Source organism: Nerophis lumbriciformis, linkage group LG07 (genome assembly GCF_033978685.3).
Source record: "Nerophis lumbriciformis linkage group LG07, RoL_Nlum_v2.1, whole genome shotgun sequence".
NCBI classification, from domain to species: Eukaryota; Metazoa; Chordata; class Actinopteri; order Syngnathiformes; family Syngnathidae; genus Nerophis; species Nerophis lumbriciformis.
In genome coordinates, this window is record NC_084554.2 from 1,580,001 (window position 1) to 1,595,000 (window position 15,000).

At 30.9% G+C, this 15,000-nt stretch overlaps 1 protein-coding gene across 4 annotated transcripts in view; it reads right to left on the reverse strand.

The window, feature by feature from the left end:
* arhgap12b (Rho GTPase activating protein 12b) overlaps nucleotides 1-15,000 on the reverse strand; it is a 159,667-nt gene that overhangs the window by 24,039 nt on the left and 120,628 nt on the right. For 2 of the 4 annotated variants that reach the window (XM_061965946.2, XM_061965944.2), the window contains exons 7-9: nucleotides 3,991-4,065; nucleotides 1,377-1,438; nucleotides 1,219-1,300 (exon numbers count right to left, since the gene is read on the reverse strand). In XM_061965946.2, coding sequence (XP_061821930.2) covers nucleotides 1,219-1,300; nucleotides 1,377-1,438; nucleotides 3,991-4,065 — 219 coding nt within the window. The remainder of the gene's footprint in view (nucleotides 1-1,218; nucleotides 1,301-1,376; nucleotides 1,439-3,990; nucleotides 4,066-15,000) is intronic. The other 2 variants (XM_061965949.2, XM_072913441.1) reach the window with 1 other exon arrangement.

The window sequence follows — 15,000 nt, forward strand, 5'->3', positions numbered from 1 at the left end:
GTGGGATTTTTTTTTTACTATCATTGTTTAAAAATATATAATATTGAATCAAAAATCAATGTTATGAATTATTTACATATTTAAGGCTTCAATTACTTTACATTAAATATTACACTTATTTTGGGGGGGGAGAAAAATGTTGCATATTTTTTGTTTGCCATAAAAAAAAAAACAATTTCTATAACAAAAATGGAAAAAAAAAAAACAATTAAAAACTTAAACAAAAAAAAATAAAATAAAAATCGACGATTTGATCTGAAGTTGATGGATATTTAAGTGTTGAAAGTGACTTATTTTAATCACTTTTATGAGTGGGACCCTTTTGGATCCCCGGATAATATTTGTGAGATTTTATTTTACTATCATTGCTAAAAAAAAAAGTATAATATTGAATCAAAATCAATGTTATGAATTATTTACATATTTAAGGCTTCAATTACTTTACATTAAATATTACACTTATTTTGGGGGGGGAGAAAAATGTTGCATATTTTGTGTTTGCCATAAAAAAAAACAATTTCTATGACAAAAATGGCAAAAAACAAATTGAAAACATTTTAAAAAAAACAAAAAAACAACTAATAATCGACCATTTGGATTTAAGCGTTAAAAGTGACTTATTTGTATCACTTTTATGAGGGGACCCTTTTGGATCCCTAAGAATTTTAATGTTTTTTGTTTTTTTTCCATCCATCCATTTTCTACCGCTTGTCCTTTTCGGGGTTGCGGGGGGGGGTGCTGGAGCCTATCTCAGCTGCATTCAGGCGGAAGGCAGGGTACACCCTGGACAAGTCGCCACCTATTCGCTAAAAAAAAACATGTTCTGAATTATTGAAGGCTTCAATGACGTCATTAAGGGGGCGGAGTTTCCCAGTGGGCAACACTGTTAGCTTGTTAGCTTGACTTTGTCGCTGGTAAACAAGACAAAGTTATTGCAAGTGGAAGTAATGCATGCGTTAAGTCGCTACTAATCACAGATCGGAGGAGACGGCCCGAGGTTAGTAAGAGAGACGCGGAGGCGGACGTACAACACTCGTCTGCCGGGGTTTACGGACGGCAGCACGAGGCTTGAGCGAATGCTTCCAGCTGCTAAGAAGAGAGAGGAGCAGCTCGGGAACGGAGTTGTCGCGGTAGTACGACTTGGGGAAGGAGGAGAGGACAAAGCAATGAGCAGAGGACGACTAAGCACAGCAAGAGAGCTCCGCTGAAAAGGCCTACCCAGCTGCTGCTGCCCCCTTGACCTTTGGCGAAGAGGAGGGAGGAGCCCTGCAAGACCGTCCATGAAGACGCCCAGTTCTTCCTGCGGGAACACAAGAAGAACACCTGAGCAGCAGCACTTGGAGAACACCTGGGCAGAAACACTTCCTGCTTCCCACCTGACTTTCTTGCCATGCTCCGTCACTTTGGTGACGTTCAGGACGCCGCACTTCTCGGACGGCTGTGGGGGGAACACACGTTAGAAGCTGCTAGATGTCATGTACACCTGTCACCAGCAGAGGGAGACATTTGATACACTAACACGTGTCATGTACACTTGTCACCAGCAGAGGGAGACATTTGACATGCACATGTGTCATGTACACTTGTCACCAGCAGAGGGAGACATTTGTTCCTCTTTGGAAACTATCTGCTCCAAAGAAATACAGTAAAAAGAAAGTGAAAACTGGGTTACAAAATATGGTCAAAAAGAAGGTAAGAAGTAGGTAAACAAAAAGTGAAAAGTAGGTTAAAAAAAAAGGGTAAAACATAGGTCAAAAAGAAGGTCAAAGGTAGGTATAAAGAAAGTGAACAGTGGATACAAAATAAGGTAAAAGAAAAAGGTAAAACATTAGGTAAAAATAAGGTAGAAAGAGGGTCAAAGAAAGTAAAATTTAAGTGAAACAATAGGTAAAAAGAAGGTTTAAAAAGAAAGTATAAAAAAGGTAAAAAGAAGGTAAAAAAAAACCAGGTAAAAACTAGGCAAAAAAAGGTAAAAGGTAGGTAAAATATAAAGCAATGAATGATCAAAAGTATGTAAACAGTGGATGAAAAATAAGGTAAAATGTAAGTTAAAATAAGGTCAAAGGAAAGTAAAAAGTAGGTAAAAAATAAGGTAAAAAATGGTAAGAAGTAGGTAAAAAAAACAATGAGAAGTCGGTAAGGAAATAAGGTAAAACGTGGGTAAAAAAAATAAGGTAGAAAGGTCAAACGAAAGTAGGCAAAAATAAGCTAAAACAAGGTAAAAAAAAAAAGGTATAATAATAGGGTAAAAAGAAAGAAGACAAGTAGTTGAAATAATAGAAGAAAATGAAGGTTAAAAAAATTAAAAGTAGGTAATAAGAAGGTATAATATAAGGTAAAAAGAAGGTGAGAAGTAGGTAAAAAAAATAAGGTCAAACGTTGGTAAAAAAAAAAGAAGGTAAAAAGAATGCTACAAGTAGGTAAAAAGAAAGTATAAAAAAGGTGAAAAGGAGGTAAACAACAGGTAAAAACTAGGCAAAAAAAGGTAAAAGGTAGGTAAAATATAAAGTAATAAATGGTCTAAAGTATGTAAATAGTGGCTGAAAAATAAGGTAAAATGTAAGTAAAAATAAGGTCAAGTAGATAAAAAATAAGGTAAAAAAAGGTAAGAAGTAGGTAAAAAAAAAACAATGAGAAGTTGGTACGGAAATAAGGTAAAAAGTGGGTAAAAATTAAGGTAAAAAGGTCAAAAGAAAGTAGGCAAAAATAAGCTAAAACAAGGTAAAAAAGGAAATAAAAATAGGGTAAAAAGAAAGAGGACACAAGTAGGTGAAATAATAGAAAAAATGAAGGTTAAAAAAATAAAAAGTAGGTCAAAAGAAGGTATAATGTAAGGTAAAAAAGGAGGTAAGAAGTAGGTGAAAAAGGTCAAACATTGGTAAAAATAAGGTAAAAAGAATGTTAGAAGTTGGTAAAAAAGAAAGTAAAGAGAAGATCTAAAGAGAGTAAAAAGTAGATGCAAAAAAAGTTTAAAAAAGTTTAGTAGATAAAAAAGAAGGCAAAGAGAAGGTCATAAGGAAAAAAGAAGGTAAGAAGTACGTAAAAATAAGGTAAAGATAAGATCAAAAGAAAGTAAAATGTAGATAAAAAAATAAGGTAAAAAGTAGGTAAGGAAATAAGGTAAAACGTGGGTATAATATAAGGTAAAAAGGTCAAAAGAATGTCAAAAGTAGGTAAAAAATAAGTAATAATAGAGTAAAAAGAAAAAAAAAAGGAAAAAAGTGGTGAAACAACAGATAAAAATGAAGGTTTACATTTTTTTTTTTAAAAGACAAAAAAGAAGGTAAAAAGAAGGTAAGAAGTAGGTAAAAAAAAAGTTCACAAGTAGGTAAAAAAGTCAAATTTCCATCTTCCCACACAACATTCAACAGGGCAAGTCTGAACACAGAAATATAAAAACAAAAAATGACATACATTTTGCAATTCTTTTAGAAATTAACATATATTAAAAATAACAATATACAATATATATATATATAAATATAATATATATTAATAAAATATAATTTCACAAAATTAATAATTATTGATAAAATACAGAATATTATATATTGTCTTAATAAACTGAATACTTTTATTACAGTTTACTTAAATGTGTATTATCATACAATATCGTTTTTTATTCATGATTATCTTCATTCTTAACATTGCTTAATTGCAATAAGTCAATATTATACATTCATGTATAATCTATTTATAATGGAATAAACAGTTTTTGTACAAAGTATGAATATTACATATATATATATGAACAACACAACACTATTTATGATCTATTTATATTTATTATATTATTGTACTGTTATTATATTTAGTACATGACTAATATTGTTTACTTCTGAGCAGACGGTTGCTAGGCAACCTTCGTCTCCACTGATGCTTCTATGGTCGTCATCACCATTTATTTCATCGTTAGAAGGTGTCATGAAGATGGAGACGATGTGGTGGTGTACAGTGTGAGGATGAAGCAGTGCATGCTGGGATACTAACAGTAGAGAAGTGCTTAGGAGATGATGGGCAGGAGTCAGAGTCAGGAGAGCTGAGCTTGGGCGCCGGGGCGCAGTCCTAGCAACGAGAGGCGGGACATGATGAGTTCCTACCACCAAAGCAGTCCCTCCAGGAAACACCACGTCGCCCATGCAACATTCCACGCCAATTAATTTTGGCCAATCAAATGTGTCCGTGGGCGGGGCTCAAACGCGCAAACTCTCGAATCAAAACGTAGGTTTGTTTTGAGCAGGAACAACAACACCATTAACTGTAGCACAGACCTACTTACTTTTTTTTTTACATTTAAATGTATTATTGTAGCAACGTGGTTGTTAAAGTTAAGGATTTTGGTGATTTCTGATCGTTTGTGAGGGCACCGAAGGCACTTCTGAGCGTGCGCCTGCAGGACAGTTGAGCTTGTCGTCGTTGTTTTGTTATGTTTATTTGACATACAGTACTGTGTAGCACTTTAAATTGTTTTGAAGTGCACAAACCTTCACTAAAATATGACTTTTGTCGAGGTCGGAACCGATTATTCGGAAATTTGCTTCGCTATACAAACTTTTCTATTAAGTTTGTAAATGGAGGTCCCGCTGCACGTGTTGTAAAGCGTTTACATGCTTTTTGAAGATTTCACGCCAGGCGTTGAGATTCCCTACTTCGCTGGGCTGACATTGAACACACCACAGTCAAAGCCAGGGGGTTGCCAGATGTCTCAAATCGCACCAATCGAACTTGCCGCTCAAACGTCGACTAAGTAATCAAAACATTTTTTTGTTTCTTGTGCGGACAAAGCGGGAAGGACAAAATGTGACGAAATATCAACTATTTATTGATGAAACCACACATTTGTCAGACCTACTTCCTGTTCCCGTCTACGGTGCTAAGCCTTCTGGGTAATGTGGTATATAAACATTTACTTCCTGTATTTATACATTTATTCATCCAGGCTAAGGACTTATTTTCATTTGCCATGCTGACCTGATCTGCCATGTACAGTCGCTAATGCTAATCAGTAGCATGTATATGGCATTTCCAATGTCAATTAGCATCGAGCTAAAACATTTGGTTTTTAAAGCCTTTCTTTTATGTTACAATTTCACGGAAAATATTTTTTTTTACTTCATGTAAGTTTATCTAATGCCTATTACTTCACATCAAATATTCCAATTTGAAATATATTTGGTGGAAAATTATTTTTGTGTGTTTGCCATAAAAAACCCAACAATTTATATGACAAAAATGGCAAAAAACCGAATTTTTTTTCAATTTTATTTTTTACTTGATCTGAAGTTGATGGATATTTAAGTGTTAAAAGTGACTTATTTTTGATCACTTTTATGAATGGGACCATTCTTCTGGGTAATGTGGTATATAAACATTTACTTCCTGTATTTATACATTTATTTATCCAGGCTAAGAACTTATTTTCATTTGCAATGCTGACCTGATCTGCCATGTACAGTCGCTAATGCTAATCAGTAGCATGTATATGGCATTTCCAATGTCAATTAGCATCGAGCTAAAACATTTGGTTTTAAAGCCTTTCTTTTATGTTACAATTTCACGGAAAATATTTTTTTTTACTTCATGTAAGTTTATCTAATGCCTATTACTTCACATCAAATATTCCAATTTGAAATATATTTGGTGGAAAATATTGCATATTTTGTGTGTTTGCCATAAAAAACCCAACAATTTATATGACAAAAATGGCAAAAAAAACAGAAATTTTTTTCAATTTTATTTTTTACTTGATCTGAAGTTGATGGATATTTAAGTGTTAAAAGTGACTTATTTTTGATCACTTTTATGAATGGGACCATTCTTCTGGGTAATGTGGTATATAAACATTTACTTCCTGTATTTATACATTTATTTATCCAGGCTAAGAACTTATTTTCATTTGCAATGCTGACCTGATCTGCCATGTACAGTCGCTAATGCTAATCAGTAGCATGTATATGGCATTTCCAATGTCAATTAGCATCGAGCTAAAACATTTGGTTTTTAAAGCCTTTCTTTTATGTTACAATTTCACGGGAAATATTTTTTTTTTTACTTCATGTAAGTTTATCTAATGCCTATTACTTCACATCAAATATTCCAATTTGAAATATATTTGGTGGAAAATATTGCATATTTTGTTTGTTTGCCATAAAAAAAAATAAAAAAATTTATATGACAAAAATGGCAAAAAACATAATTTTTTTTTCAATTTTATTTTTTACTTGATCTGAAGTTGATGGATATTTAAGTGTTAAAAGTGACTTATTTTTGATCACTTTTATGAATGGGACCATTCTTCTGGGTAATGTGGTATATAAACATTTACTTCCTGTATTTATACATTTATTTATCCAGGCTAAGAACTTATTTTCATTTGCAATGCTGACCTGATCTGCCATGTACAGTCGCTAATGCTAATCAGTAGCATGTATATGGCATTTCCAATGTCAATTAGCATCGAGCTAAAACATTTGGTTTTTAAAGCCTTTCTTTTATGTTACAATTTCACGGAAAATATTTTTTTTTACTTCATGTAAGTTTATCTAATGCCTATTACTTCACATCAAATATTCCAATTTGAAATATATTTGGTGGAAAATATTGCATTATTGTGTGTTTGCCATAAAAAAAAACAACAATTTATATGACAAAAATGGCAAAAAACTGAATTTTTTTTCAATTTTATTTTTTACTTGATCTGAAGTTGATGGATATTTAAGTGTTAAAAGTGACTTATTTTTGATCACTTTTATGAATGGGACCATTCTTCTGGGTAATGTGGTATATAAACATTTACTTCCTGTATTTATACTTTTATTTATCCAGGCTAAGAACTTATTTTCATTTGCAATGCTGACCTGATCTGCCATGTACAGTCGCTAATGCTAATCCGTAGCATGTATATGGCATTTCCAATGTCAATTAGCATCGAGCTAAAACATTTGGTTTTAAAGCCTTTCTTTTATTGTTACAATTTCACGGAAAATATTTTTTTTACTTCATGTAAGTTTATCTAATGCCTATTACTTCACATCAAATATTCCAATTTGAAATATATTTGGTGGAAAATATTGCATATTTTGTGTGTTTGCCATAAAAAAAACCAACAATTTATATGACAAAAAATGGCAAAAAACAGAATTTTTTTTCAATTTTATTTTTTACTTGATCTGAAGTTGATGGATATTTAAGTGTTAAAAGTGACTTATTTTTGATCACTTTTATGAATGGGACCATTCTTCTGGGTAATGTGGTATATAAACATTTACTTCCTGTATTTATACATTTATTTATCCAGGCTAAGAACTTATTTTCATTTGCCATGCTGACCTGATCTGCCATGTACAGTCGCTAATGCTAATCAGTAGCATGTATATGGCATTTCCAATGTCAATTAGCATCGAGCTAAAACATTTGGTTTTTAAAGCCTTTCTTTTATGTTACAATTTCACGGAAATATTTTTTTTTACTTCATGTAAGTTTATCTAATGCCTATTACTTCACATCAAATATTCCAATTTGAAATATATTTGGTGGAAAATATTGCATATTTTGTGTGTTTGCCATAAAAAAAACAACAATTTATATGACAAAAATGGCAAAAAACAGAATTTTTTTTTCAATTTTATTTTTTACTTGATCTGAAGTTGATGGATATTTAAGTGTTAAAAGTGACTTATTTTTGATCACTTTTATGAATGGGACCATTCTTCTGGGTAATGTGGTATATAAACATTTACTTCCTGTATTTATACATTTATTTATCCAGGCTAAGAACTTAATTTCATTTGCAATGCTGACCTGATCTGCCATGTACAGTCGCTAATGCTAATCAGTAGCATGTATATGGCATTTCCAATGTCAATTAGCATCGAGCTAAAACATTTGGTTTTTAAAGCCTTTCTTTTATGTTACAATTTCACGGAAAATATTTTTTTTTACTTCATGTAAGTTTATCTAATGCCTATTACTTCACATCAAATATTCCAATTTGAAATATATTTGGTGGAAAATATTGCATATTTTGTGTGTTTGCCATAAAAAAAAAACAACAATTTATATGACAAAAATGGCAAAAAACAGAATTTTTTTTCAATTTTATTTTTTACTTGATCTGAAGTTGATGGATATTTAAGTGTTAAAAGTGACTTATTTTTGATCACTTTTATGAATGGGACCATTCTTCTGGGTAATGTGGTATATAAACATTTACTTCCTGTATTTATACATTTATTTATCCAGGCTAAGAACTTATTTTCATTTGCCATGCTGACCTGATCTGCCATGTACAGTCGCTAATGCTAATCAGTAGCATGTATATGGCATTTCCAATGTCAATTAGCATCGAGCTAAAACATTTGGTTTTTAAAGCCTTTCTTTTATGTTACAATTTCACGGGAAATATTTTTTTTTACTTCATGTAAGTTTATCTAATGCCTATTACTTCACATCAAATATTCCAATTTGAAATATATTTGGTGGAAAATATTGCATATTTTGTGTGTTTGCCATAAAAAAAAACAACAATTTATATGACAAAAATGGCAAAAAACATAATTTTTTTTCAATTTTATTTTTTACTTGATCTGAAGTTGATGGATATTTAAGTGTTAAAAGTGACTTATTTTTGATCACTTTTATGAATGGGACCATTCTTCTGGGTAATGTGGTATATAAACATTTACTTCCTGTATTTATACTTTTATTTATCCAGGCTAAGAACTTATTTTCATTTGCAATGCTGACCTGATCTGCCATGCACAGTCGCTAATGCTAATCAGTAGCATGTATATGGCATTTCCAATGTCAATTAGCATCGAGCTAAAACATTTGGTTTTAAAGCCTTTCTTTTATGTTACAATTTCACGGAAAATGTTTTTTTTTTACTTCATGTAAGTTTATCTAATGCCTATTACTTCACATCAAATATTCCAATTTGAAATATATTTGGTGGAAAATATTGCATATTTTGTGTGTTTGCCATAAAAAAAACAACAATTTATATGACAAAAATGGCAAAAAACTGAATTTTTTTTCAATTTTATTTTTTACTTGATCTGAAGTTGATGGATATTTAAGTGTTAAAAGTGACTTATTTTTGATCACTTTTATGAATGGGACCATTCTTCTGGGTAATGTGGTATATAAACATTTACTTCCTGTATTTATACGTTTATTTATCCAGGCTAAGAACTTATTTTCATTTGCAATGCTGACCTGATCCGCCATGTACAGTCGCTAATGCTAATCAGTAGCATGTATATGGCATTTCCAATGTCAATTAGCATCGAGCTAAAACATTTGGTTTTTAAAGCCTTTCTTTTATGTTACAATTTCACGGAAAATATTTTTTTTTACTTCATGTAAGTTTATCTAATGCCTATTACTGCACATCAAATATTCCAATTTGAAATATATTTGGTGGAAAATATTGCATATTTTGTGTGTTTGCCATAAAAAAAACCAACAATTTATATGACAAAAATGGCAAAAACTGAATTTTTTTTCAATTTTATTTTTTACTTGATCTGAAGTTGATGGATATTTAAGTGTTAAAAGTGACTTATTTTTGATCACTTTTATGAATGGGACCATTCTTCTGGGTAATGTGGTATATAAACATTTACTTCCTGTATTTATACATTTATTTATCCAGGCTAAGAACTTATTTTCATTTGCCATGCTGACCTGATCTGCCATGTACAGTCGCTAATGCTAATCAGTAGCATGTATATGGCATTTCCAATGTCAATTAGCATCGAGCTAAAACATTTGGTTTTTAAAGCCTTTCTTTTATGTTACAATTTCACGGAAAATATTTTTTTTTACTTCATGTAAGTTTATCTAATGCCTATTACTTCACATCAAATATTCCAATTTGAAATATATTTGGTGGAAAATATTGCATATTTTGTGTGTTTGCCATAAAAAAAACCAACAATTTATATGACAAAAATGGCAAAAAACAGAAATTTTTTTCAATTTTATTTTTTACTTGATCTGACGTTGATGGATATTTAAGTGTTAAAAGTGACTTATTTTTGATCACTTTTATGAATGGGACCATTCTTCTGGGTAATGTGGTATATAAACATTTACTTCCTGTATTTATACATTTATTTATCCAGGCTAAGAACTTATTTTCATTTGCAATGCTGACCTGATCTGCCATGTACAGTCGCTAATGCTAATCAGTAGCATGTATATGGCATTTCCAATGTCAATTAGCATCAAGCTAAAACATTTGGTTTTAAAGCCTTTCTTTTATGCTACAATTTCACGGAAAATATTTTTTTTACTTCATGTAAGTTTATCTAATGCCTATTACTTCACATCAAATATTCCAATTTGAAATATATTTGGTGGAAAATATTGCATATTTTGTGTGTTTGCCATAAAAAAAACCAACAATTTATATGACAAAAATGGCAAAAACTGAATTTTTTTTCAATTTTATTTTTTACTTGATCTGAAGTTGATGGATATTTAAGTGTTAAAAGTGACTTATTTTTGATCACTTTTATGAATGGGACCATTCTTCTGGGTAATGTGGTATATAAACATTTACTTCCTGTATTTATACATTTATTTATCCAGGCTAAGAACTTATTTTCATTTGCCATGCTGACCTGATCTGCCATGTACAGTCGCTAATGCTAATCAGTAGCATGTATATGGCATTTCCAATGTCAATTAGCATCGAGCTAAAACATTTGGTTTTTAAAGCCTTTCTTTTATGTTACAATTTCACGGAAAATTTTTTTTTTTACTTCATGTAAGTTTATCTAATGCCTATTACTTCACATCAAATATTCCAATTTGAAATATATTTGGTGGAAAATATTGCATATTTTGTGTGTTTGCCATAAAAAAAAACAACAATTTATATGACAAAAATGGCAAAAAACAGAATTTTTTTTCAATTTTATTTTTTACTTGATCTGAAGTTGATGGATATTTAAGTGTTAAAAGTGACTTATTTTTGATCACTTTTATGAATGGGACCATTCTTCTGGGTAATGTGGTATATAAACATTTACTTCCTGTATTTATACTTTTATTTATCCAGGCTAAGAACTTATTTTCATTTGCCATGCTGACCTGATCTGCCATGTACAGTCGCTAATGCTAATCAGTAGCATGTATATGGCATTTCCAATGTCAATTAACATCGAGCTAAAACATTTGGTTTTTAAAGCCTTTCTTTTATGTTACAATTTCACGGAAAGTATTTTTTTTTACTTCATGTAAGTTTATCTAATGCCTATTACTTCACATCAAATATTCCAATTTGAAATATATTTGGTGGAAAATATTGCATATTTTGTGTGTTTGCCATAAAAAAAAAAAACAATTTATATGACAAAAAACAGAATTTTTTTTCAATTTTATTTTTTACTTGATCTGAAGTTGATGGATATTTAAGTGTTAAAAGTGACTTATTTTTGATCACTTTTATGAATGGGACCATTCTTCTGGGTAATGTGGTATATAAACATTTACTTCCTGTATTTATACTTTTATTTATCCAGGCTAAGAACTTATTTTCATTTGCAATGCTGACCTGATCTGCCATGTACAGTCGCTAATGCTAATCAGTAGCATGTATATGGCATTTCCAATGTCAATTAGCATGGAGCTAAAACATTTGGTTTTTAAAGCCTTTCTTTTATGTTACAATTTCACGGAAAAATATTTTTTTTTACTTCATGTAAGTTTATCTAATGCCTATTACTTCACATCAAATATTCCAATTTGAAATATATTTGGTGGAAAATATTGCATATTTTGTGTGTTTGCCATAAAAAAAACCAACAATTTATATGACAAAAATGGCAAAAAACAGATTTTTTTTTTCAATTTTATTTTTTTACTTGATCTGAAGTTGATGGATATTTAAGTGTTAAAAGTGACTTATTTTTGATCACTTTTATGAATGAGACCATTCTTCTGGGTAATGTGGTATATAAACATTTACTTCCTGTATTTATACATTTATTTATCCAGGCTAAGAACTTATTTTCATTTGCAATGCTGACCTGATCTGCCATGTACAGTCGCTAATGCTAATCAGTAGCATGTATATGGCATTTCCAATGTCAATTAGCATCGAGCTAAAACATTTGGTTTTAAAGCCTTTCTTTTATGTTACAATTTCACGGAAAATATTTTTTTTTACTTCATGTAAGTTTATCTAATGCCTATTACTTCACATCAAATATTCCAATTTGAAATATATTTGGTGGAAAATATTGCATATTTTGTGTGTTTGCCATAAAAAAACCCAACAATTTATATGACAAAAATGGCAAAAAACTGAATTTTTTTTCAATTTTATTTTTTACTTGATCTGAAGTTGATGGATATTTAAGTGTTAAAAGTGACTTATTTTTGATCACTTTTATGAATGGGACCATTCTTCTGGGTAATGTGGTATATAAACATTTACTTCCTGTATTTATACATTTATTTATCCAGGCTAAAAACTTATTTTCATTTGCAATGCTGACCTGATCTGCCATGTACAATCGCTAATGCTAATCAGTAGCATGTATATGGCATTTCCAATGTCAATTAGCATCGAGCTAAAACATTTTGTTTTAAAGCCTTTCTTTTATGTTACAATTTCACGGAAAATATTTTTTTTACTTCATGTAAGTTTATCTAATGCCTATTACTTCACATCAAATATTCCAATTTGAAATATATTTGGTGGAAAATATTGCATATTTTGTGTGTTTGCCATAAAAAACCCAACAATTTATATGACAAAAATGGCAAAAAACTGAATTTTTTTTTCAATTTTATTTTTTACTTGATCTGAAGTTGATGGATATTTAAGTGTTAAAAGTGACTTATTTTTGATCACTTTTATGAATGGGACCATTCTTCTGGGTAATGTGGTATATAAACATTTACTTCCTGTATTTATACGTTTATTTATCCAGGCTAAGAACTTATTTTCATTTGCAATGCTGACCTGATCCGCCATGTACAGTCGCTAATGCTAATCAGTAGCATGTATATGGCATTTCCAATGTCAATTAGCATCGAGCTAAAACATTTGGTTTTTAAAGCCTTTCTTTTATGTTACAATTTCACGGAAAATATTTTTTTTTACTTCATGTAAGTTTATCTAATGCCTATTACTTCACATCAAATATTCCAATTTGAAATATATTTGGTGGAAAATATTGCATATTTTGTGTGTTTGCCATAAAAAACCCAACAATTTATATGACAAAAATCAGAATTTTTTTTCAATTTTATTTTTTACTTGATCTGAAGTTGATGGATATTTAAGTGTTAAAAGTGACTTATTTTTGATCACTTTTATGAATGGGACCATTCTTCTGGGTAATGTGGTATATAAACATTTACTTCCTGTATTTATACTTTTATTTATCCAGGCTAAGAACTTATTTTCATTTGCCATGCTGACCTGATCCGCCATGTACAGTCGCTAATGATAATCAGTAGCATGTATATGGCATTTCCAATGTCAATTAGCATCGAGCTAAAACATTTGGTTTTAAAGCCTTTCTTTTATGTTACAATTTCACGGAAAATATTTTTTTTTACTTCATGTAAGTTTATCTAATGCCTATTACTTCACATCAAATATTCCAATTTGAAATATATTTGGTGGAAAATATTGCATATTTTGTGTGTTTGCCATAAAAAAAACCAACAATTTATATGACAAAAATGGCAAAAAAAACAGAATTTTTTTTCAATTTTATTTTTTACTTGATCTGAAGTTGATGGATATTTAAGTGTTAAAAGTGACTTATTTTTGATCACTTTTATGAATGGGACCATTCTTCTGGGTAATTTGGTATATAAACATTTACTTCCTGTATTTATACTTTTATTTATCCAGGCTAAGAACTTATTTTCATTTGCAATGCTGACCTGATCTGCCATGTACAATCGCTAATGCTAATCAGTAGCATGTATATGGCATTTCCAATGTCAATTAGCATCGAGCTAACACTTTTGGTGGAAAAGACGTTTGTTTTTAACCATTCTTAGGATAATGGTTATTTTCTTCATCTAAACGGGAAGATATCAACATCCCGTCAGTCTTTATCCCAGTGAGAGCAGACTTGTACAGTAAGTGATTGTAGTGTTGTTGTTAAACAGAAAAGTGAACGTCTGTGAAATTAACACGTAAGCTTAAAATGATCAAAATATGTCAATATTATGTTTTTATCACAGCGTGTGTATACAAACTTTGGAGATTTGTTGATGTTTTAGGGAGCGCCTCCCACTGACTCCATTGTTAGCTGACTTCAGCTAAGGTTTATTTACAATTTAGAATGCATAGGAAAAGAAAAAGATAACAAAAGTTGACACAATGTTGTTAAAAAAAATGAACTTTTGCCGCAACTTTCTGAACAAACTGTCGCCAATTTGAGCATTTCAGGAGGCGACCATGGTGCAAAAAGCGGGTGGAGTCCTGGAGGGACTGCTCAAAAGGTCAAGGGTCAGGTTAATGGAGCAGAAAGAAGATTCAGTTGCTATTTAAACACCAGAAAAAGATGTTTTGTCAAAGCATACAGAAAACATCCACCAGGGGCCCCCCAAACTTTTTGACTGGAGGACCACGTTGGGTTCAAATAGTCTAGTCCAGGGGTTCCAACTGATCCACTACTGAGTTATTATTGATTTTATAGTATTCAATCATGATATCTAACATACTTACAGTCCTTGTCAAATGTTATGAAAGCAAGATTATTATTCATTTTACACATAGAACTTAGGCTTAGGTCAGCCTGATTAGGAAAAGAAACATTCTGCATACATAATAAAAGGAAGACATAATACAAAGAAAAATACATTTACATACAATATTGTAGTGCTAAAATATATAAACTAAGTTGATAATGAACAGCTTCACCACTTTGGTCATCATTTTGGCGCTTAAAGAAACATCTCGATGACTTCTTCTGTGTGTTTCATATTGTCATTACTGCCACAAGTGGTGGAAAAGTGTAT